Source organism: Pongo pygmaeus, chromosome 10 (assembly GCF_028885625.2).
Source record: "Pongo pygmaeus isolate AG05252 chromosome 10, NHGRI_mPonPyg2-v2.0_pri, whole genome shotgun sequence".
NCBI lineage: Eukaryota > Metazoa > Chordata > Mammalia > Primates > Hominidae > Pongo > Pongo pygmaeus.
In genome coordinates this window covers 119016451-119041353 of record NC_072383.2, presented here as the reverse complement: position 1 = coordinate 119041353, position 24903 = coordinate 119016451, and the positions used below count along the sequence as shown (strand labels likewise).

The window sequence follows — 24903 nt, the reverse complement described above, 5'->3', positions numbered from 1 at the left end:
TTTTTGAGTCTCGCTCTGTCGCCCAGGCTGGAGTGCTGTGGCAAGATCTCGGCTCACTGCAAGCTCCACCTCCCAGGTTCATGCCATTCTCCTGCCTCAGCCTCCCGAGTAGCTGGGACTACAGGGGCCCGCCACCACGCCCAGCTAATTTTTTTGTATTTTTAGTAGAGACGGGGTTTCATCGTGTTAGCCAGGATGGTCTCGATCTCCTGACCTCGTGATCCGCCCGTTTCGGCCTCCCAAGGTGCTGAGATTACAGGCTTGAGCCGCCGCGCCCGGCTGGTGTGCTATTTTTAAAAGATTCCTTTATCCCTTGGTTAATAAAAAATTCATTCATGGCCATTGCTTATTTTTTCAAAAATTATATCAAAATGGTTCAGTTAAAGACACTTAACCATTTGGATTATAAGTTTAGTCATTTCCTTCTACCCTTACCCCACAAAATTAGTGAGATCCTTGGGTTGGCACTCCAGAGACCACTCTGGCCTACATATGTCCCAGGCCATTTCTCCTGCCGGGTGAGATAAAAAGGAAATGTATGCAGCTGCTTCTTTGAAAAAGTCTTTGTTCAGGGGCAAATCTCGTCAGCCTAGACCTTAACTCGTTGGCTGGGAAAGCTGCCGGGTTGAGAAATGGGCTGGCAGAGAGATGTTGGTTTGTTGCCCCCTACAGGCTGCACTCAGCGAGCTTCGATTAGTTTGAGAAAAAAGGGATGCTCCTTAGGGCTCTGTAAAGAAATGAAACAAGTTAATGCAAAGATAAACCAAGAGCGGGGTCCAGGGAATGCTTGTGAACATCAGCCTATCAGTCACAATACCATAGCGCTTAGGACATGGAAAGATGACCACTGGCCGGGCGCGGTGGCTCACGCCTGTTATCGCAGCACTTCGGGAGGCCGAGGTGGGCGGATCACGAGGTCAGGAAATCGAGACCATCCTGGCTAACATGGTGAAACCTCGTCTCTACTAAAAATACGAAAAATTAGCCAGGCGTTGTGGCGGGCGCCTGTAGTCCCAGCTACTCGGGAGGCTGAGGCAGGAGAATGGCATGAACCAGGGGGGCGGAGCTTGCAGTGAGCAGAGATTGCGCCACTGCACTCCAGCCTGGGTGACAGAGCGAGACTCCGTCTCAAAAAAAAAAAAAAAAAGATGACCACTATGTATTATTAAGTGAAAACAGGATGTAATAAAACACGAAGCACAGCTTGAGTCAATTTTCAGAAAAACACATTTAGTTATCCCAGAATGTTAAGCTTCAGCTATCTCAGTGGTAAGATTATGGGTAATTTGTATTATCTTCTTCTATGTACCATTTAACTTTCTACAATAAATATGTATTATTCTAGTAGTAGGAAACTAGTTTTAAGGTGTATTTTATTTTATTTTTTTGAGATAGCCTTGCTCTGTTGCCCAGGCTGGAGTGCAGTGGCACAACCACCACTCACTGCAGCCTCCACCTCTTGGGCTTAAGTGATCCTGTCACCTCAGCCTTCTGAGTAGCTGGGACTACAGGTATGTGCCACCTTACCTAGCTAATTTTTTTTTTTTTGTAGAAACAGGAGTCTTGCTATGTTGCCAGGGTTGGTTTCAAATTCCTGGGCTCAAGCAATCCTCCTGCCTCAACCTCCCAAAGTGCTGAAATTACAGGCATGAGCCACCGGGCCCAGCCAGTATCTTTTATTTTATTTCAATATTTATTTATTTTATTTTTTGAGGCAAGGTCTCTCTCTGTTGTCCAGGCTAGAGTGCAGTGGCGAGACCACAGCTCACTGCAGCCTCGACCTCCTGGGCTCAAGCAGTCCTCCCGTCTCAGCCTCCCAAATAATTGGGACTATAGGTACACGCCACCATGCCCAGGTAATTTTTTATATTTCTTGTAGAGATGGGGGTGGCCCCATGTTGTCTAGGCTGGTCTTGAACTCCTGGGCTCAAGCAATTCTTCCACCTCAACCTTAAAAGTATCTTTTATTTTGGCCAGGCGCGGTGGCTCACGCCTGTAATCCCAGCACTTTGGGAGGCCGAGGTGGGCAGATCACAAGATCAGGAGATCGACACCATCCTGGCTAACATGGTGAAATCCCATCTCTACTAAAAATACAAAAAATTAGCCAGGCGTGGAGCCACGTGCCTGTAGTCCTAGCTACTTGGAGGATGAGGCAGGAGAATCACTTGAACTCAGGAGTCAGAGATTGCAGTAAGCTGAGATCACACCAGTGTACTCCAGCCTGGGCGACAGAGCGAGACTCCGTCTCAAAATAAAATAATTTTTAAAAATCTTTTATTTTTATTTTATTTAGTTTTTTGAGACAGGATCTGTGTCACCCAGGCTGGAGTGCAGTGGCACAATCATGGCTTACTGCAGCCTGGACCACCTGGGCTCAAGTGATCCTCCCACATCATTTCCCAAGTAGTTAGGAGCACAGGTTTGTGCTGCTATGGCCAGACAATTCAGACAATTGTTTTGTATTTATTTATTTATTTATTTATTTTTTGAGACAGTTTCACTCTGTCCCCCAGGCTGGAGTGCAATGGTGCCATCTCAGCTACTGCAACCTCCGCCTCCTGGGATCAAGTGATTCTGCTGCCTCAGCCTCCCGAGCAGCTGGGATTACAGGCGCCCACTACCACGCCCGGCTAATTTTTTTTAATTTTTAGTAGAGACAGGGTTTCACCATACTGGCCTGGCTGGTCTCGAACTCCTGGCCTGTCAAATAAGGAAACAAAGTCATAAGGCCGGCGCGGTGGCTCACGCCGGTAATCCCAGCACTTTAGGAAGCCAAGGCAGGTGGATCACCTGAGGCCGGGAGTTTGAGACCAGTCTGGCCAACATGGTGAAGCCCCATCTCTACCAAAAATACAAAACAATTAGCCAGACGTGGTGGCGGGCGCCTGTAATCCCAGCTGCTCAGGAGGCTGAGGCAGGACAATCGCTTGAACCCGGGAGGCAGAGGTTGCAGTGAGCCGAGACTCAACAAGAGCAAATCTCTGTCTTAATACATATATATGTGTGTGTGTGTGTGTGTGTGTGTGTGTATGTATTTTTTTTTTTTTAAGGTCAGGCCAGGTGCAGTGGCTCAGGCCTATAATCCTAGCACCTTGGGAGGCCAAGGCGGGCAGATCACTTGAGGTCAGGGAGTTCGAGACCAGCCTGGCCAACATGATGAAACCCCATCTCTACTAAAAATACAAATAATTAGCCAGGCATGATGGCTGGCACCTGTAATCCCAGCTATTCAGGAGGCTCAGGCAGGAGAATCTCTTGCACCCGGGAGGTGGAGGTTGCAGTGAGCTGAGATTATGTCACTGCCCTCCAGCCTGGGCGACAGAGCAAGACACCGTCTCAAAAGAAAAAGGCCAGGCGCAGTGGCTCATGCCTGTAATCCCAGCACACTGGGAGGCCGAGGTGGGCGGATCACCTGAGGTTGGGAGTTCGAGACCAGACTGACCAACATGGAGAAACCCCATCTCTACTAAAAATACAAAATTAGCTAGGCGTGGTGGCGCATGCCTGTGATGCCAGCTACTCGACAGGCTGAGGCAGGAGAATTGCTTGAGCCCAGGAGGTGGAGGATGTGGTGAGCTGAGATCATGCCATTGCACTCCAGCCTGGACAAGAGTGAAACTCCATCTCAAAAAAAAAAAGGCCATCCACTGACTGGGCACAGTGGCTCATGCCTGTAATCCCAGCACTTTGGGAGGCCAAGGTGGGTGGATCACTTGAGGTCAGGAGTTCGAGACCACCCTGGCCAACATGGGGAAACCCTGTCTCTACTAAAAATACAAAAATTAGCCAGGCGTGGTGGCACATGCCTGTAGTCCCAGCTACTTGGGAGGCTGAGGCAGGAGAATCGCTTGAACCCGGGAGGCAGAGGTTGCAGTGAGCCAAGATCACGCCATTGCACTCCAGCCTGGGCAACAAGAGTGAAACTCAGTCTCAAAAAAAACACAAACCAAACAAAAAAAATGTATGAAGTGTTCAGAATAGGCAGAAACAGAGTGATTAGTTGTTGCCAGGGGCCAACAGGTGATAATGGCAGTGGTGGGAAACAGGAAATGACTGCTAATGGGCCCAAAATGTCTTCTTGGGATGATAAAAATGTTCTGGAATTAGATAGGAGTGATCAAAGCACACCTTTGTGAGTGCACCAAAAAATAAGTCAATTGTACACTTTTAAAGAGTATACTTTATGTTGTATAAATTATTATTTCAAAATTATTATTTTTAAAAGTGGGAAAAAGCAATGGCAGATTTTGGAACATTTAGTGTCTTAAAGAGCTACACGTCTAGAATTTGAAAACCATAGTATTTCAAACACTACAGCTTAATGTACATTTAAAAATTAGCTTTGGGGCCGGGCTTGGTGTCATGCCTGTAATCCCAGCACTTTTGGAGGCTGAGGCAGGTGGATCACTTGAGGCCAGGAGTTCAAGACCAGCCTGGCCAACATGGTGAATTGAAAATACAAAAATTAGCCGGGCATGCTGGTGGGCACCTGTAGTCCCAGCTACTCGGGAGGCTGAGCCAGGAGAATCGCTTGAACCCAGGAGGCAGAGGTTGCAGTGAGCCAAGATCATGCCACTGCACTCCAGCCTGGGCTACAGAGCAAGACTCCATCTCAAAAACAAAACAAAACAAACAAACAAAAAAAACGCCCGGGCACGGTGGTTCACGCCTGTAATCCCAGCACTTTGGGAGGCCAAGGCAGGCAGATCACTTGAGGTCAGGAGTTTGAGACCAGCTTGGCCAATATGGTGAAACCTCGTCTCTACCAAAGCTATAAAACATTAGCCAGGTGTGGTGGTACGTGCCTGTAATCTCAGCTACTTGGGAGGCTGAGGCAGGAGAATCACTTGAATCCAGGAAGCAGAGGATGCAGTGAGCCAAGATCACACCACTGCACTCCAGCCTGGGCAACAGAGTGAGACTATCTCAAAAAAAAAAAAAGTTTTGGCCAGGTGTGGTAGTTCATGCCTGTAAAGTCAGCACTTTGGGAGGCTGAGGCGAGTGGATGGCTTGAGCTCAGGACTTCGAGACCAGCCTGGGTGACAAAGTGAGACCCTGTCTCTACAAAAAATACAATTAGTTGGGTATGGTGGTGCACACCTCTAGTCCTAGCTACTTGGGAGGCAGAGGTAAGAGGATGGCTTGAACCTGGGAGGCAGAAGTTGCAGTGAGCTGAGGTCAGGCCATTGCACTTCAGCCTGGGTTACAGAGCCAGATCCTGTCTCAAAAAAAAAAAAAAAAAATTGTTTTAGTGCCCTCTTCAGCAGCACATATACTAAAATTGGAATGATACAGAGGTTAGCATGACCCCTGTGCAAGGATGACACACAAATTCATGAAGCATTTCATATAAAGCTGAACAATTTTTTATTTTAAAAAATGAGTTTTAATTAAGAATATCCACACATTAAGTTACCTAGAACCTTCTATACTTTGTCAGTACACCCTACTCTGTCGAATGGGAACTGGAATCTGTCATCTGAGAAGGCATTTACCTTTAGCAGCAAGATTCAAGTGAAAGTCTCTGTTCCAGGTTCTGGAATATCAGGCTGTGGTCAGCGTGGGTCTATCAAAGGCAGCAACTCTCCACAACGAGAATTCAGTTTCAGACATGCCAAGTCATCTGACCGTGTGGGCCCAATGTTCAGTATTGCAATCGGGAGCTTCTTCTCCCAGGCAGTGAGGATAAACCTGTAACCGGAGTATACCTGCATGGGGAAAAGACATACATAAGAATGTCTAGGTTCTCTAGATCTAGAAAAAGTTAAACCAAACAGGGGGTCTCTCCAGGACTCCCAATCCCGCACAAGGGGCAGTTACCACTCTCGCCAAGTCAGATACCTGCAAGGATGATCCCACCACCAAGAGGGAGTCGGCTTCTTTTACACGCTTGTGCACAAAATCAACCTTGTCAGGGTTCACTGTGTCCCCGAAGAAAATGACATCTGGTTTCAGACGGCCTCCACATTGAACGCAGGTTGGGACCTGAAAGCTCCGGACTTGCTCCTCTGAGAGAAAGACGTCACCATCAGGAGCCAGGCCATGGGCCTCAGCACTCCAGGTGGGGTTCAGGACTTGGAAACGCTCTTGCAGCACCCCCCGGGGAGTCTGTTCCCCACAATCCAAGCACAGGACCCTGGAACCAAGGAAGACGCCGACTGAACAGTATGCCCTTGGGAAGCACAAAGCTGTCAGAGACGTTTCATCCCCAACCACTTTCAGCCCTTCCATCGCTGCTTTCTTTCCCTAACACACAATCCCCACCCCGTTTTAGCCATACTTTCTGTTTTTTTTTTTTTATTTTTGGAGACAGGGTCTGGCTGTTGCCCAGGCTGGAATGCAGTGGCACGATCTCAGCTCACTGCAGCCTCAACCTCCTGGGCTCAGGTTATCCTCCCACTTCAGCCTCCTGAGTAGCAGGGACTACACTACAAACACGCGCCACCTCACCCAGCTAATTTTTGTAGTTTTGGTAGAGACGGTGTTTCACTGTGTTGCCCAGGCTGGTCTCAAACTCCTGGCCTCAAGTGATCCTCCCTTCTTGGCCTCCCAAAGTGCTGGGATTACAGGTGTGAGCCACTGCACCCAGCCCATCTATTTCCTTCCTATACACTCCTTCCTAACCTTCTGCTATAGCTCACTTCTATCCTTAACATGACTGCAAATGCCTTGCCTGCCGATTTCCTTAATGCCCAAACCTGCATTTTTCCCTGTATACTTTCCCTTGCTCATGTGCTGCATTTGCCACTGTCTATTACCATTCCCTCTAAAATGCTTCTCCTTCTTGGTTTCCAGGACACAGTGTCTCCTGGTTCCCTTCTCACCTCTCTCTTTTTTTTTTTTTTTTTTTTTGAGAGCGAGTTTCACTCTTATTGCCCAGGCTGGAATGCAATGGCATGATCTTGGCTCACCACAACCTCCACCTCCTGGGCTCAAGCGATTCTCCTGCCTCAGCCTCCTGAGTAGCTGGGATTACAGGCAGGCGCTACCACACCCGACTAATTTTTTTTGTATTTTTAGTAGAGACGGGGTTTCTCCATGTTGGTAAGGCTGGTCTCAAACTCCCGACCTCAGGTGATCCGTCTGCCTTGGCCTCCCAAAGTGCTGGGATTACAGGTGTGAACCACTGCACCCGGCCCCCCTTCTCACCTCTCCAATCACCAGAGCTTAAGCCAGTGAGGGAGAGCACTTTGTGTCTGTTTTTATTTTTTTATTTTATTTTTATTTTTTTGAGACGGAGTTTCGCTCTTGTTGCCCAGGCTGGAGTGCAATGGCGCGATCTTGGCTCACCGCAACGTCCGCCTCCCATGTTCAAGCAATTCTCCTGCCTCAGCCTCCCAAGTAGCTGGGATTACAGGCATGCACCACCACGCCCGGCTAATTTTGTATTTTTAGTAGAGACGGGGTTTCTCCATGTTGAGGCTGGTCTCGAACTCTTGACCTCAGGTGATCTGCCCGCCTCAGCCTCCCAAAGTGCTGGGATTACAGACATGAGCCACCGCGCCCGGCCTATTTTTTAAATTTTTTTAAGAGACAGGGTCAGGCCAGGTGCAGTGGCTCATGCCTGTAATCCCAGCACTTTGGAAGGCTAAGGCGGGCGGATCACGAGGTCAGGAGATCAAGACCATCCTGGCTAACATGGTGAAACCCCATCTCTACTAAAAATACAAAAAATTAGCCAGGCGTGGTGGCAGATGCATGTAGTCCCAGCTACTCGGGAGGCTGAGGCAGGAGAATGGCGTGAACCCGGGAGGTGGAGCTTGCAGTGAGCCGAGATTGCGCCACTGCACTCCAGCCTGGGCGACGAGCGAGACTCCGTCTCAAAAAAAAAAAAAAAAAAAAAAGAGACAAGGTCTTGGCCAGGTGTGGTGGCTCTTACCTGGAGTGCAGTAGCATGATCATAGCTCACTGCAGCCTTGAACTCCTAGGCTCAAGCAATCCTCCTGCCTTAGCCTTCCAAAGTGCTGGGACTACAGGTGTGAGCCACCACACCCAGCTTCATTTTTCTCCTTTTAGTTCTAGTCAGCCATCAGATTATGTTGATTTTCTCCTCTTAAAAGGCCCCCTGTGGTCAGGTATGGTGGCTCACACCTTGTAATCCCAGCACTTTGGGAGAGTAAAGCGAGAGAATCGCTTGAGCCCAGGAGTTCCAGACCAGTCTGGGTAGACAGCAAGACCCTGTCTCTATAAAAAAATTTTTTTTGCTTGTCTTTTTGTTTTTTGAGACGGGGTCTCGCTCTGTCGCCCAGGCTGGAGTGCAATGGCGCGATCTCGGCTCACTGCAACCTCCGCCTCCTGGGCTTAAGCAATTCTCCTGCCCCAGCCTCCCGAGCAGCTGGGATTACAGGCGCCTGCCACCACGCCCAGCTAATTTTTGTGATCTGCCCACCTCGGCCTCCCAAAGTACTGAGACTACAGACATGAGCCACCACGCCTGGCCAAAAAAAATTTTTTTAATTAGCTGGAGTTCTAATTACCCAGGAGTTCTAGGTTACAGGTAGTTATGATGGCACCATTGCACTCTAGCCTGGGTGTCAGAGCCAGACCCTGTCTGAAAAAGAAAAAAAGGCCAGGCCAGGCGCAGTGGCTCACACCTGTAATCCCAGCAATTTGGGAGGCCAAGATGGGTGGATCACTTGAGGTCAGGAGTTTGACACCCGCCTGGCCAACATGGTGAAACCCCGTCTCTACAAAAATACAAAAAAATTAGCCGGGTGTGGTAGCGCACACCTGTAATTCCAGCTACTCAGGAGGCTGAGACAGGAGAATTGCTTGAACCCAGGAGGTAGAGGTTACAGTGAGTGGAGATCATGCCATTGCACTCCAGCCTGGGTGAGAGAGCAAGACTTCATCTCAAAAAAAAAAAAAAAAAAAAAGCCAGGCACAGTGGTTCATGCCTGTAATCCCAGCACTTTGGGAGGCCAAGGCAGGCAGATCACCTGAGGTCAGGAGTTTGAGACCAGCCTGGCCAACACGGTGAAACCCAAAAATACAAAAATTAGCCGGGCGTGGTGGTGGGAGCCTATAATCCCAGCTACTCAGGAGGCTGAGGCAGGAGAATCGGTTGAACCCGGGAGGTGGAGGTTGCAGTGAGCCAGGATTGCACCACCGCTATCCAGCCTGGGCGACAGAGTGAGACTCTGTCTCAAAAAAAAAAAAAAGAAAAGAAAAAAAGGCCCCTGTGAAATGTCAAGAAGTCCTGGATTGTTTTAAAATGCTTAAGAAGAGACAGAGAGAATGGATAAAGTAGACATGACAAAATCTTGATAAAACCTTGGAATCTGGGTGATGGTATATGAGAATTCATTATACTATTCTCTTTACTTTTGTGAATGTTTGAAATTTTCATTATTAAAAAAACAGATTTTCATTATGAAAAAAATTGGTAGTTTTTTTTGAGACAGAGTTTCACTCTTGTCGCCCAGGCTGGAGGGCAATGGTGCAGTCTTGGCTCACCGCAACCTCCACCTCCCAGGTTCAAGCGATTCTCCTGCCTCAGCCTCCCGAGTAGCTGGGATTACAGGCATGTGCCACCATGCCCGGCTAATTTTTTGTTGTTGTTGTACTTTTAGTAGAGACAGGGTTTCTCCATGTTTGTCAGGCTGGTCTTGACTCCCAACCTCAGGTTATCCGCCCGCTTCGGCATCCCAAAGCACTGAGATTACAAGCATGAGCCACCACGCCCGGCGAAAAAAATTGTTTTAATGAATCCATAAGCATCATTAACTCAAATTCCCTGGATACCACCTTAGTCTAGGTCCTTCAGGCTGACCTCCCTGACCTGCTCTTTTTAATCCTGTCTAGCCTTCCTCAAATGCTATTTTTATCATGTTGCTTTCTTGCTCAGAAACCACTAATAAACCCCTTTGGTGTCTCACAACAGACCTAACTGCACTGCCTGATTTTCAAATGTAACCATGATTTGGGCCTAACTTTCCCAGACAATCTGGTTTCTGCAAGTCCCAGGTCCAAACCTCTACAGAGGCCAGGCCAGACTCCTCTGGGATCTACAACTTCCCTTCATTTGGAAAGCCCTGTTTCCTGCTCTTGCCTAGACAAACCTGAGCCAGTCTCAAGCCCCCTGTACCCATAAAAGCTTTCTTGGGGCAGGCGCAGTGGCTCACACCTGTAATCCGAGCACTTCGGGAGGCCGAGGCAGGTGGATCACGAGGTCAGGAGTGAGTTTCAGACTAGCCTGGCCAATAAGGTGAAACCCTACCTCTACTAAAAATACAAAAAATTAGCTGGGGGTGGTGGCAGGCGTCTGTAATCCCAACGACTCGGGAGGCTGAGGCAGGAGAATCACTTGAACCCAGGAGGTGGAGGTTGCAGTGAGCCGAGACCACACCACTGCACTCCAGCCTGGGCAACAAGAGCAAGACTCTGTTTCAAAAAAAAAAAAAAGCTTTCTTGGGCCAGGCGTGGTGGCTCACACCTGTAATCCCAACACTTTGGAAGACCAAGGCAGGAGGAGGGCTTGAGCTCAGGAGTTCGAGACCAGACTAGGCAACACAGCAAGATCCTGTCTCTATTTTTTAAAAGTTTAAAAAAAAAAAAAAAAAAAAAAGCTTTCTCAACCGATTATTCCAATCTTTACTAAATCTGTTTATTTGAACATGCACAGCATATAAATCAAGAACCACACAATTTAACAATCATGCATTGTCATTTATCATTAATTATGTGTTTTTCTTTGTTTGTTTGCTTGTTTGTTTTTTGAGAAAGAGTTTCGTTCTTGTTGCCCAGGGTGGAGTGCAATGGTGCGATTTCGGCTCATTACAACCTCTGCCTCCAGGGTTCAAACGATTCTCCTGTCTCAGCCTCCTAAGTAGCTGGGATTATAGGCATGCACCACCATGCCTGGCTAATTTTGTATTTTTAGTAGAGACAGGGTTTCACCGTGTTGGTCAGGCTGGTCTTAAACTCCTGACCTCAGGTGATCCCCCCACCTTGGCCTCCCAAAGTGCTCGGATTACAGGCGTGAGCCACCGCGCCCGGCCAATTATATTATTTTTGTGTCTTCCCAAATATTACAAAGTTCTTGCATATAAAGTCAGCCATGTTTTATGCTTTGGTTTTTGTTTGTTTGTTTGAGACAATCTCCCTCTGTCGCCCAGGCTGGAGTGCAATGGCACGATCTTGGCTCACTGCAACCTCTGCCACCCATGTTCATGCAATTCTCCTGCCTCAGCCTCCCGAGTAGCTGGGACTACAGGCACCTGCCACTACGCCCGGCCAATCTTTTATGTTTAGTAGAGACTGGGTTTCGACATATTGGCCAGGCTGGTCTCAAACTCCTGAGCTCAAGTGATCCACCCCACTCAGCCTCTCAAAATGCTGGGATTACAGGTGTGAGCCACTGCGCCCAGCCTATACTTTGGTTTTGACCACTAAGAAGCACAGTATTAGTGTTATAATGTACTACATGGTGTAATGTATGTACACCATACATTCTAGGCACCCAGTAAATATTTCACCATTGGCAGACTGACTTCAGCCCTCAGAGGAGCCTCTCTAGGGCTTAAAGAAATAAGTCTCCAATTAGCTACAATTATTGCCAGACCCATAAGCATGATACCCTCCCATGTATCTGCTCCCTCATTATTGATTGAGTTCTGACTACTGCCCAGCTACGTTATGGTCTATGTATCTAGGCATCCTAGGCATTGGAAACCCAGCAGTTTATAGCACATGCTATTGGTGTTCAGCTCATATTTTCCTCAGAACATGCTAAAGGCCACATTCGAACAGTTTCCTTTCTTTTTGTTTTTTTATTGAGATAGAGTCTTACTCTGTTGTCCAGTCTGGAGTGCAGTGGTACAATCTTGGCTCACTGCAACCATTGCCTCCCAGGTTCAGGCGATTCTCGTGCCTCAGCCTCCCAAATAGCTGAGACTACAGGCGTGCACCACTATGCCCAGGTAATTTTTTGTATTTTTAGTAGAGACGGGGTTTCACCATGTGGGCCAGGATGGTCTCGAACTCCTGACCTCAAGTGATCTGCCTGCCTCTGCCTCCCAAAGTGCTGGGATTACAAGCATGAGCCACCGCACCCGTCCCAGTTTCCTTTCTCTGTTTTTTTGTTTGGCTTTTTTTTTGACGGAGTTTTGTTCTTGTTGCCCAGGCTGCAGGCTGGAGTGCAATAGCACAATCTCGGCTCACCGCAACCTCCGCCTCCCAGGTTCAAGCTATTCTCCTGTCTAAGCCTCCCGAGTAGCTAGGACTACAGGCATGCACCACCATGCCCAGCTAATTTTGTATTTTTAGTAGAGATGGGGTTTCTCCATGTTGGTCAGGCTGGTCTCGAACTCATGACCTCAGGTGATCCGCCCAACTCAGCCTCCCAAAGTGCTGGGATTACAGGCACAAGCCACCGCGCCCAGCCAATTTCCTTTCTTAAAAAAATTTTTTGTAGAGATGGAGTCTGGCTGTGTTACCCAGGCTGGTCTTGATCTCCTGGCCTCAAGCAATCCTCCTGCCTCGGCCTCCTGAGTTGCTGGGATGACAGATATGAACCACAGCACCCTGGTGCACACAATTTTCTTTTCTTTTTTTTTTTGAGACAGAGTCTCACTCTGTCACCCAGGCTGGAGTGCAGTGGCGCGATCTTGGCTCACTGCAAGCTCCACCTCCCGGGCTCTCGCCATTCTCCTGCCTCAGCCTCCCGAGTAGTTGGGACTACAGGCACCCGCCACTGCGCCTGGCTAATTTTTTGTATTTTTAGTAGAGATGGGGTTTCATCATGTTAGCCAGGATGGTCTCGATCTACTGACCTCAAGATCCGCCTGCCTCAGCTTCCCAAAGTGCTGGGATTACAGGCGTGAGCCACCGCGCCCGGCCTACACAATTTTCTTACAAGCAGTTTCCTGTGTCTCTCTTGCCTCGGATGTTCTCTGCCCATGGAAGCCTCCTTGGGAGGAGCAGAGTCAAAATGTTAGGGAATTAATTCCCCTAGAGTGATCCTGGACCCATGAGGGATGAGAGATGGTGAATAAATACCCTAGCTTCAAGGCCAAGCACAGTGGCTCACACTTGTCATCCCAGCACTTTGAGATGCCAAGGCAGGAGGATCACATGAGCCCAGGAGTTCGAGACCAGCCTGGGCAACATAGTAAGACTTCATCTCTACAGAAAATAAAAGTTAAATTAAAAATTAGCCGGGCATGGTGGCGTTTGCCTGTAGTCCCAGCTACTTAGGAGGCTGGGGTGAAAGGATCACTTGAGCCCAAGAGATGGAGGCTGTAGTGAGCTATAATCACACCACCGCATCCCAGTCTGTGTGACAGAGTGAGAGCCTGTCATACACACACACACACGTGCACACACAAACACAAAAGAAAATAAAAGAAAAAAGAAAAAAAAAATCACCCTAGCTTGCTCAACTTTCCTTTTTTTTTTTTTTTTTTGAGACAGAGTTTTGCTCTGTCACCCAGGCTGGGGTGTGGTGGCATGATCTCAGCTCACTGCAACCTCTACCTCCCAGGTTCAAGCGATTCTCCTGCCTCAGCCTACTGAGTAGCTGGAATTACAGGTGCGTGCCACCACGTCCAAGAGATTTTTGTATTTTTAATAGAGACGGGGTTTCACCATGTTGACCAGATTGGTCTTGAACTCCTGACCTCAGGTAATCTGCCTGCCTCGGCCTCCCAAAGTGCTGTGATTACAGGCGTGAGCCACCACACCCGGCCTCAATTTTCTTTAAAAAAAAAAAAAATATATATATATATATATAATATATATATATAATTTACTTTATTTATATAGAGACAGAGTCTCACTGTGTTGGCCAGGTTGGTCCTGAACTGTTAGCCTCAAGTAATCTTCCTGCCTCAGCCTTCCAAAGTGCTAGGATTACAGGTATGAGCCATTGTGCACCGTCCTCAACTTTTTTTTTTCTTTTTTTTGCGCTGTTGCCCAGGCTGGAGTGTAGTGGTGCAATCTCGGCTCACTGCAGCAACCTCTGCCTCCCAAGAGATTTTCCTGCCTCAGCCTCCCAAGTAGCTGGGATTACAGGCATGTGCCACCACGACCGGCTAATTTTTGTATTTTTAGTAGAAATGGGGTTTCACCATGTTGGCCAGGCTGGTCTCGAACTCCTGAGCTCACGTGATCTGCCCACCTCAGCCTCCCAAAATGTTGGGATTACAGGCGTGAGCCACTGCGCCTGGCCCCAGTCCTCAAGTTTCATTGAGACAATCCTCAGGCATGTCCTAGACAGTTGGAGGGTCCCTCACAGGACTGAACCCCAGTGCCCAAAGCAGTAACCCACTCATTAACACACCCTTTCTTGGCTTTCCTCTCTTTCCTGTTTTACATCCTTGCTCCGTCAATGAATTTACTGGAATCAACTGCAAAATAAACAACTTGCTCTGAAATCCTTTTCTCAAGGTCTAAGACTGTGGTGATCAAGACAGCCAAGGTCCCTACTCTCCCAAAACAACACACGGGTTTGCGTTCAAACCGTGTACACCTCCTGCACCTGTGCATGCATCCGTGAAGCTCTGTCAGGCGCCGACTGCCCGCCTTGGTGTGCAAGGCATCCACATTTTGCGTCACCAACCAGTACAGCTTTCCGAGTTTCTCCCAGGTGCTCAAAGCCCAGTGTGCAGGGTTAGGCTGGTGGGAGGAGAATTGAGGCCAGCCTACGAAGTTTCTTGCCCAGTACCGCTGGCGGATTGGGGCACTCCGGACAAAATCGCCATGCTGGATGGGCCTGCGGTCAGTGCGGGCATAAAGCCCCACTTTTTCTGACCTGTAGTCTGGTATCCCCGATTCGGTGGAGATTCCTGCCCCAGTCATCACAAGGAGTCTCTTGGAAAGGGTGATGAAACGCTGTAACTCTTTGACCTTCTCAGGGTCCAAAGGAGGACTTGCTGGCACAAATAACCCAATGGAGGCTTTGGAGCACGGCTGGCTGGGGTTTGCGATCCAACGGCCTTTTGCTGACCTGAAAGTCAACACAAAGCTCATCTTCATTCTAGAGAAAAAGAAGCCTCATGTGAGAAACTGGGGTGTTTTTTTTCTCATTTTTTGTTTGTTTGTTTTTGTTTTGTTTTTTGAGACAGAGTCTCCCTTTGTTGCCAGGCTAGAGTACAGTGGCATGATCTTGGCTCACTGTAACCTCCGCCTCCCGGGTTCAAGTGACTCTCCTGCCTCAGCCTCCAGAATAGCTGGGACTACATGGCCACCATGCCCGGCTAATTATTGTATTTTTAGTAGAGACAGGGTTTCACCATGTTGGCCAGGCTGGTCTCGAACTCCTGACCTCAGGTGATCTGCCCGCCTCGGCCTCCCAACGTGCTGGAATTACAGGTGTGAGCCTCTGAGTCCGGCCCTAATAAGTCAGGTTTTGTTTGATTTTGTTCATGTAATTAAGCACACACACGCATTCCTTTTATTTTTTCATTTCCCCCTTATTTTAGTTTACCCTCCACTGCAAGCTCTGCTATGTGGACACGTCAGAGAGACAAGACCCCTGCCCGTCAGCTTTTCTAGCTGTAACAATAGAGGGCCGGGTGCGGTGGCTCACGTCTGAAATCCCAGCACTTTGGGAGGCCGAGGCAGGCAGATCACTTGAGATCAGGAGTTCGAGACATGCCTGGCCAACATGGTGAAACCCCGACTCTACTAAAAATACAAAAAAAATTAGTCGGGCATGGTGGCACGTGCCCGTAATCCCAGCTACTAGGGAGGCTGAGGCAGGAGAATTGCTTGAACCCGGGAGGCGGAGGTTGCAGTGAGCCGAGATCGCGCCATTGCACTCCAGCCTGGGCGAAGAAGCAAGACTCCGTCTCAAAAAAAAAAAAAAAAAAAAAAAAAATTTGACATATTATTTGATATAATGCTTAAATCCTCTAGTGACATGCACCCCATATGTAAACATTATTTTATGCTTGGCTTTCCAGATCTGAGATCAGGACCCCGCTTTCTCCTTGACATTCCACAGCAACACGTGAACAGCTGAACAAACACACAGTCCGGTTTCCCGAGACCAAAGGGTCAGGGAAACCCCCGCTGAAAACGTGCATCAGTGGAACAACTACTCTCTTCCAGGTCCCACCAAGGGCAAAGAGGAGAAATAGAATCCCTCACAAGAAATCCACAACTTCTAGAAACCCGCAGCACACACAGAACACACTTACCTCTCACAGCTCTACGGACACTTCACAGCCCACAGTGGGACCGTCTGATTACATTTGCATTTTGGGACATGTAGTCCAGAAAGCTTAAATGATGCGAGAAAACTACAAGTCCCACAATCCTCCGCGTCTCGCAATTGACGGCCCCGGAACATCCAGGAACGCCCCCTGTCGGCTCTTTCTGGTCGGAGGTCCTCTGTTAATATTAAAGCTTTTAATCATGGATTTTTTTGTTTGTTTTCAATTTCTGTGGGCACTTAGTAGGTGTATATATTTATGATGTACATAAGATTTTTTTTCTTTTTTCTTTTTTTTTTGAGATGGAGTTTTGTGTTTTTTTTTTGAAAAAACTCCAGTCTGGAGTGCAGTGGCACGATCTCGGCTCACTGCAACCTCCCTCTCCCAGGTTCAACCGATTCTCCTGCCTCAGCCTCCCGAGTAGCTGGGATTATTTTTGTATTTTTAGTAGAGACGGGGGTTTCGTCATGTTGGCCAGGCTCGTCTTGAACTCCTAACCTCAGGTGATCCGCACGCCTTCACCTCCCAAAGTGCTGGGATTATAGGCGTGAGCCACCGCGCCCGGCCATCTTTTCTGTTATTTTTTGTCTTTTTTTCTTTTCTCTGTGCCTATCTATGCTTTACCCACATGAGATGTTTTGATACAAACACGCAATGTGAAATGAGCACGTCATTAATCATGGATCTAGATTTGACTTTTTTTTTTTAAGTTTTTGTATGTTTAGTAGAGACAGAGTTTCACCATGTTGGCCAGGCTGGTCTTGAACTCCTGAGCTCAAGTGATCCAGGCTGGTCTCGAACTCCCGACCTCAGGTGATCCACCAACCTCGGCCCCCCAAAGTGCTGGGATTACAGGCCTGAGCCACTGTTCCCGGCCTAGATTTGACTCATTCTAAACATCAGAGTTTGTGATCCTTTTCATTCACAGCGACAGTATCAAGTTATTTGCTATTGGTAAAATACCTTGAACTTGTGAAGAAATGTGTTTATACATATCTGAAAAAGTGATAGTTTTTTTTTTTGTTGTTGTTGTTGTTTGTTTTTGAGATGGAGTCTGGCTCTGTTGCCCAGGCTGGAGTGCAATGGTGCCATCTCGGCTCACCGCAACCTCCGCCTCGAGGGTTCAAGCAATTCTCCTGCCTCAGCCTCCTGAGTAGCGGGGATTATGGGCGCGTGCCACTACGCCCAGCTAATTTTTTTATTTTTAGTAGAGACAAGGTTTCACCATGTTAGCCAGGATGCCCTCGATCTCCTGACCTCATGATCTGCCCACCCTAGCCTCCCAAAGTGCTGGGATTACAGGCAGAAGCCATCGTGCCCAGCCAAAAGTGATGTTTTTACAGTTAATATGAAGCCAAATATATTATACGTGGACTAATGTACTTAACCTGCTTGGCTTCTCCAATTTATCATATTTTTTTTTATTAAGTTAATCAACACAAAGCCTGCATCTTACTCCCAGTGATTCTGATCTACAAATTTCCTAATTGTTCCTAATGTGTAGACAACCAGAACTGCTGTTCTACAGCATCACCTAAATCAATAAATTTATAAGTGTCTTTGGACATAAAGGTGGGCAGCTAGCAGGGACCTTGAAGACCACCTAAGGACTCCCTTCACCCGTTTTAAGATGAATTGGGCTGAGTGCAGTGGTTCCCTCCTGTAATACCAACACTTTGGGAGGCCAAGGCAGGAGGATCACTTGAGCCCAAAAGTTCAAGACCAGCTTGGGCAACATAGTGAGACCCACTCACTACAAAAAATAAACAAAATTAGCTAGGTGTGATGGTGTGTGCCTGTAGTCCCAGCTACTCAGGAGGCTCAGGTGGGAGGATCACTTTGAGCCCATGAGATCGAAGCTGCAGTGAGCCATAATTGTGCCACTGCACTTCAGCCTGGGTGACAAAGTGAGATCCCATCTCTTTAAAAAATAATAATAATAAATAAAGATGAACTGAAGTGCAGAGAAGTAATATGGAAGCTTGAGAAAGAGTTTTTAGGTTTTTGGTTCTATCATTGTATCTTTGGAGGTAATATTGGTAAAATGACCATTTAGTAGTTTGCCCATTTCTGCTTTTTTTTTTTTTGAGACAGGGTCTCGTTCTGTCACCCAGGCTGGAGTGCAGTTGTGACATCACAGCTCACTGCAGTTTCTACTTCCCAGGCCCAAGGGATCCTCCAACCTCATCCTCTCAAGTAGCTGAGATCACAGGCATCCACCACCGCGCCCAGCTAAATTTTGTTATTTTTTATTTTTGTTGAGACATGGTCTCACTATGTTGCTCAGGCTGGTCTCAAATTTCTGAACTCAAGGAAAGCTCTTGCCTTGGCCTCCCAAAGTGCTGGGATTACAGGTGTGAGCCACCATGCCGGGCCTGCTTATTTCGACTTGCCAGCATTGTTTCATGAAGCCTCTGACTCTGTGACAACATACAGCTCTCCAGAAAGACGCTTTGAAGACAAAACACAATAGAGCACAGAGCCCTCCATGTCTCTTCCAAGTCACTATATTCATTAAAAGATAAACGACTCCAGTCATTGCCTTTTCCTGCACAAGATAATGTCTGATGGGGTTAGTGATGATACCGCTGTAATCCATAACCAGATATACTCTTGCACCCAAACTTTGATATGATTGTACTTTAATGTAACTTTCAACAAGTTTAATGTGATTTTGCAGGCACCGAACACTCACCACTGGTATATGAGTGGCTGAAATTCTGTGTTGGACCAGTCTGATGGAACTGCTCCCACGCTATAGCCCTCGGTCTGTAATCCTCAGTAAGACTTGTAAGTAAAACTAACTTTAATTTTTTTTGAGAGAGAGAGTCTGGCTCTGTTGCCCAGGCTGGAGTGCAGTGGCACGATCTTCGCTCACTGAAGCCTCTGCCTTCCCGGCTGAAGTGATTCTGCTGCCTCGGCCTCCGGAGTAGCTGGGATTACAGGCGCCCACCACTGCGCCCGGCTAATTTTTGTATTTTTAGTAGAGATGGGGTTTCATCATGTTGGCCAGGCTGGTTTTGAACTCCTGACCTCAGGTGACCCACCTGCCTCAGTCTCCTAAAGTGCTAGGATTACAGGAGTGAGCCACTGCACCCCGCCACTTTTATTATTATTATTATTATTATTTTATTTATTTATTTATTTATTTTTGAGACGGAGTCTCGCTCTGTCGCCCAGGCTGGAGTGCAGTGGAGCAATCTCTGCTCACTGCAAGCTCCGCCTCCCAGGTTCACGCCATTCTCCTGCCTCAGCCTCCCGGCTACAGGCGCCCACCACCACGCCCGGCTAATTTTTTGTATTTTTTTTAGTAGAGACGGTTTCACCGTGTTAGGCAGGATGGTCTCTATCTGCTGACCTCATGATTCGCCCGCCTCAGCCTCCCAAAGTACTGGGATTAGAGGCCTGAGCCACCGCACCCGGCTATTTATTTATTTATTTATTTATTTATTTTTTGAGACGGAGTATTGCTCTGTCGCCCAGGCTGGAGTGCAGTGGCACGATCTCAGATCACTGCAACCTCCGCCTCCCCGGTTCAAGTGATTCTCCTGCCTCAGCCTCCCGAGTAGCTGGAATTACGGGTGCCCGCCACCATGCCCGGCTAATTTTTGTATTTTTAGTACAGACGGGGTTTCACCATGCTTGTCAGGATGGTCTTGAACTCCTGACCTCGCTATCCGCCCGCCTCAGCCTCCCAAAGTGCTGGAATTACAGGCATGAGCCACTGCGCCTGGCCACTTTAATTATTTAAAAGCTTATTTTTTTATTTTGGGGACATGGTCTCACTCACCCAGGCGGGAGTGCAGTGGCACGATCACTGCTCACTACAGCCTCAACCTCTTGGACTCAAACCATCCTCCCACCTCAGCCTCCTGAGTAGCTGGGACTACAGGTGGGCCACCACGCCCAGCTAATTTTTGTATTTTTTTGTAGAGAGGGAGTTTCACCATGTTGCCCAGGCTGGTCTCGAACTCCTGGGCTCTAGGCTTTCCAAAGTGTTGTGATTACTGGTGTGAGCTACTGCGCCTGGCCGATTCTTTTTTCCTTAGTGGACAGGGAGTAGTAGCTCCAGCAACAGCGAAAGTCAGTAGCTGTAGGATCTACTAGGCGGGGAAACTCATATGACAGCCCCCCTCCTTTTTTTTTTTTTTTTTGAGATGGAGTTTCACTCTTGTTGCCCAGGCTGGAGTGCAATGGCGCCATCTTGGCTCACTGCAACCTCCGCCTCCCGGGTTCAAGCGATTCTCCTGCCTCAGCCTCCCCAGTAGCTGGGATTACAGGTGTGAGCCACCGCGCCCGGCCACCCCCTTTTTTTTTCAAGGCTGCAGTGAGCCATGATCCTGTGACTGCACTTCAGCCACTGACAGCCCTTTCTGCATTAGTTAACCTGACCACATCTGCTGAAAGAAAGAACCAGAAGCTAGACTGAAATTTTCATTGTCAAAAAAATTATAATCCCCCCCAAAATTTAAAAATTATAATCCAGCACATTTTCTGCACACATTTTCTGAGTATTTGATCATAACTTTAAAAAATGTGAAAACAGTGACATTCTCCTTCCCCACCCACCAATTTTACTATGAAAAAGTTCAAACCTAGGTTATTTTTTCAGTTCTCCAAGTGGAATGATCATCACTAATAGAGATTGGTTGGGAATTCTATTGTGTTTCTAGACCCCCAAAAATCTCATGCTCTGAGGAAAAGTTAGCTGAGTTTTCAATTTTTCTCATGCTGCTGGAAAATCATCCCTGGAAGGTGAAGTCATCCAAGTCTTTTTTGTTTTGTTTTGTTTCTTCTTTCTTTCTTTTTTTAAAAAAATTTTTGTATGCTTTTTTAAATTTGTTTCTTTTTTTTTTTTTTTTGTCATCCAAGTCAGCTGGTTTGAAACACACAATTTCACTTGATAGCTACTGAGAGAACGTAATGGGCCACCCATTCTAGAATTCTCAAGGGCTAGGAAGTTCCTTTGATACCCTCATGGGATTAGGATTAGGGCTTTAGTCTTTTTCTCTCTCTGTTTTTTTTTTTTTTTTATTATTACAGGCGTGAGCCACCGCGCCCAGCCCCATTATTTATTTATTTTATTTTATGTATGTATGTATTTATTTATTTATTTTGAGATGGCGTCTCGCTCTGTCGCCCAGGCTGGAGTGCAGTGGCCCAATCTAGGCTCACTGCAACCTCCGCCTACCGGGTTCAAGCGATTCTCCTATGTCAGCCTCCCGAGTAGCTGGGATTATAGGCGCCTGCCACCATGCCCAGCTAATTTTTGTATTTTTAGTAGAGACGAGGTTTCACCATCTTGGCCAGGCTGGTCTTGAACTCCTGACCTTGTGATCCACCCGCCTCGGCCTCCCAAAGTGCTGGGATTACAGGCGTGAGCCACCGTGCCTGGCCTAGTGTTTTTCTCACAACTCCACCCCACCCAGAATTAATGACTAAATCCTTGACTGGATTATCAAAGTAAAAGAATCTAAATTCACCACATTGCTAGTCTTTTTTTTCTACTGATTGCTGGTGTAGGGAAAATCAGTATCCAGGCTGTGACTTAAATAAGTAGTCGGCTGCAGTGGCTCAGGCCTGTAATCCCACCCCTTGGGGAGGCCGAGGCGGGCGGATCACTTGAGCCCAGGAGTTGGAGACCAGCATGGACAACATGGTGAAACCCTGTATCTACAAAAAATACAGAAAAATTAGCTGGGCATGGTGGCGCGTACCTGTAATCTCAGCTACTTGGGAGGCTGAGGCAGGAGAATCACTTGAACCCAGGAGGCAGAGGTTGCGGTGAGCAGAGATCGCGCCATTGCAGTCCAGACTGGGCAACAAGAGCGAAACTCAGTCTCAAAAAAAAAAAAAAAGGAAAATAGGAACTTAAGCTGGTATTTTCACACCAATAGCAGCATTATTCCCATAGACAAAAGGTGGAAACCAGCAATGTCCATCTAAAAATAAATGGATAGGCTGGGCGCGGTGGCTCAGCACTTTGGGAGGCTGAGGCAGGCGGATCACTTGAGGTCAGGAGCTTGAGACCAGCCTGGCCAACATGGTGAAACCCTGTCTCTACTAAAAATACAAAAATTAGCCAGGATTGGTGGCACGCACCTGTAATCCCAGTTACTCGGGAGGCTGAGACAGGAGAATGGCTTGAACCCGGGAGGCGGAGGTTGCATGGGCTGAGATTGAGCCACCGTACTCCAGCTTGGGCAACAGAGCGAGACTCTCTCAAAAAAAAAAAAAAAAAAGGATAAACAGTTGGCCCGGGCGGCAGCTCATGCCTATAGTCCCAGCACTTTGGGAGGCCAAGATGGGAGGATCGCTTGAGCCCAGGAGTTCGAGACCAGCCTGGGCAACATGGTGAGATCCTGTCTGTATGAAAAATACAAAAATTATCCAGCTGAAGTGGGAGGAGGATCACTTGAGGCCTGGAAGCAGAGGTTGAAGTGAGCTGAGATTGCACCACTGCATTCCAGCCTGGGCGACAGAGCCAAAAGGTGTCTCAAAAAAGAATGAGTGGGACCGGGCGCGGTGACTCACGGCTGTAATCCCAGCACTTTGGGAAACCGAGGCGAGTGGATCACCTGAGGTCAGGAGTTCAAGACCAGCCTGACCATCATGGTGAAACCCCGTCTCTACTAAAAATAATCCCAGCTCCTCGGGAGGCTGAGGCAGGAGAATCGCTTGAACCTGGGAGGCAGAGGTTGATCTCGCCATTGCGCTCCAGCCTGGGCAACAAAAGCAAAACTTCGTCTTTAAAAAAAAAAAACAAGAATAAATGGGCTGGGTGAGGTGGCTCACACCTGTAATTCCAGCACTTTGGGAGGCCAAGGTGGGCAGATCACGTGAGGTCAGGAGTTTGAGACCAGCCTGGCCAACGTGGTGAAATCCTGTCTCTACTAAAAATACAAAGAATGATGGCATGCATCTGTAATCTCAGCTACTTGGGAGGCTGAGGCAGGAGAATCGCTTGAATCCGGGAGGCAGAGGTTGCAATGAGCCGAGATCATGCCACTGCACTCCAGTCTGGGCAACAAGAGCAAAAACTCCATCTCAAAAAAAAAAAAAAAAAAGGATAAACATCTCATACAATGAAATATTATTCAGCCATAAGATTAATGAATTGCTGATACATACTACAACATGGATTAACCTTAAAAACATTATTCTGAATGAAACAAGACTGACCCCAAGGACAAATATTGTATGATTCCATTTATATATATAAAGTACTCACAAAGTCGTAGAGATAGAAAGTAGAAAAGAGGTTGCCATGGGGGCTGGAGGAGAAGGGAACAGGGAGTAAGGGTTTAATGGGTACAGAGTCTCAGTTTCCACCATTAGGCATGAAAGATAAAGTTCTGGAGGTAAGTAGTGATGATGGTTGCACAACAATGTGAACATATTCTATGCCAGTGAATTTACACTTAAGGTTAAAATGGTAAATTTTATGTATACTTTGGCTCAATTTAAAAAAAAGTCTGAAAAAGAAAAAAGACAAAACAATAATCGTCTTTGGAGAAGTCAGTTACACTGAATCTGGAGCCAAGTGAACAGAACCCTGATTTAGATCCCTTTTCTCTCAAAAGCCCCTTGCAGTCTCTGAATTAAGTCTATTAGCATGTTCCTCCCACAGTGCTTTGCTTCATAGCAACAAAAACCTAGCTAAGTGAAATCAGCAACAATATGCAGAAACCACCTACGTAGCTCACAGACATCTTTCTATGATTGTATAATTTTCAAGCAAGCAATAAGTGAAGATTTTTCCATAGGCCCTAAACTCACCTTTGCGAAATAGGAAGCTGGCTTATAGGGAGTGATGAGCAGGAGGCGTAACTAGTTAGCTTTGCGCAGTGGCAGTATCGTAGCCAATGAGGTCTATCCGAGGCGCGATTATTGCTAATTGAAAACTTTTCCCAATACCCCGCCGTGACGACTTGCAATACAGTCGGCACCGGCAATTTTTGACAGTCTCTACGGAGACTGGGATTTCTTGGTGATTAAAAAGTAGATTCTTTTGTCTTACTGCTGGTGTGCTTCTGTTATGAGAAATGGAGTGGTAACTATCTACTATTACCTGACGCTCTAATTCGGGGATGGAAAGGATTTCCCGGCCGACTCTACAGAAAAGGTGCAGTTCTTAACGTGTTTGGTGTTTTGCGTTTGTGAAGGACGGAGTTGCTGTTTTCGTGATCTCTATTTTTAATCAGGGTGGTGTTGAATTTTCTTGCCAGCTGGCTGTTCTGTTTTCTTTCTCTCGCACTGTTTTTTGAGACGAAGTCTCACTGTCGCTCAGGCTGAAGTGCACTGGCTTGATCTCGGCTCGCTGCAACCTCTGCCGTCCGGGTTCAAGCGATTCTCGTGCCTCAGCCTCCCGACTAGCTGGGATTCTTGCGTCTGCCCACCGCACCCCGCTAATTTTTTTGTATTTTTAGTAGAGACCCCGTTTCACCATCTTGGCCAGGCTGGTCTTGAACTCCTGACCTCGTGATTCACTCGCCTTGGTCTCCCAGAGTGCTGGGATTACAGGCGTGAGCCACCACGCCCAGCCGTGTTCTCCATTCAGATTTTGTCACAGTGACGTCTTAAAATTATTCCCAACTCCCCCACCCTGCTGTTTCCGCACCCTCGAGCACAGCTAGTCGTCCCTCTGCGCCCTCCAGGCTCACTTTCCCACTGCTCACTCTCCTCGCTCAAAATTCGAGTCTCAACCGAGTCCTCTGTGACGTCACGTTGATTTGCATAAGAT

General features: G+C 47.5%; 1 protein-coding gene and 2 non-coding genes across 10 annotated transcripts; 2 read left to right on the top strand and 1 right to left on the bottom strand.

The window, feature by feature from the left end:
- Nucleotides 1-281: 281 nt before the first annotated feature.
- On the bottom strand, nucleotides 282-24862 carry SIRT4 (sirtuin 4). 8 transcript variants are annotated; one of them, XR_008492809.2, is made up of 5 exons: nucleotides 24232-24862; nucleotides 14756-14980; nucleotides 5845-6139; nucleotides 5499-5711; nucleotides 282-727 (listed from the first exon to the last, which is right to left on the bottom strand). XR_008492809.2 is itself a non-coding variant. In XM_063646781.1 (4 exons), exons 2-4 carry the CDS (start codon nucleotides 14800-14802, stop codon nucleotides 5559-5561), a joined length of 768 nt encoding a protein of 255 aa, XP_063502851.1. In that variant the 5' UTR covers nucleotides 14803-14950; nucleotides 16146-16217; the 3' UTR covers nucleotides 4317-5558. The 8 variants fall into 8 exon arrangements, 5 of the variants coding, with proteins under 5 accessions (XP_063502851.1, XP_054298711.1, XP_054298713.1 ...); XR_008492807.2 differs by having other exon boundaries at nucleotides 288-727; nucleotides 14483-14980; nucleotides 24232-24841; XR_010122717.1 differs by lacking the exon at nucleotides 24232-24862 and adding an exon at nucleotides 16146-16204 and having other exon boundaries at nucleotides 289-727; nucleotides 14483-14980.
- Nucleotides 5255-5358, top strand: LOC129010997 (U6 spliceosomal RNA). Its single transcript, XR_008493144.1, has one exon. It is a non-coding gene; the product is annotated as a U6 spliceosomal RNA (small nuclear RNA).
- Nucleotides 23997-24137, top strand: LOC129011127 (U4 spliceosomal RNA). The gene has a single exon (XR_008493240.1). It is a non-coding gene; the product is annotated as a U4 spliceosomal RNA (small nuclear RNA).
- Nucleotides 24863-24903: the final 41 nt, after the last annotated feature.

Excerpts from the sequence above, each read along its gene's own strand:
- SIRT4 (XM_054442734.1), bottom strand. The coding sequence starts at position 14,979 with ATGAAGATGAGCTTTGTGTTGACTTTCAGGTCAGCAAAAGGCCGTTGG. Across the intron at positions 6,140-14,482 it reads CTTCACGGATGCATGCACAG|GGTCCTGTGCTTGGATTGTG; the intron begins GTGCAGGAGGTG and ends CCTTGGTTCCAG. Across the intron at positions 5,712-5,844 it reads TGGTGGGATCATCCTTGCAG|GTATACTCCGGTTACAGGTT; the intron begins GTATCTGACTTG and ends TTCCCCATGCAG.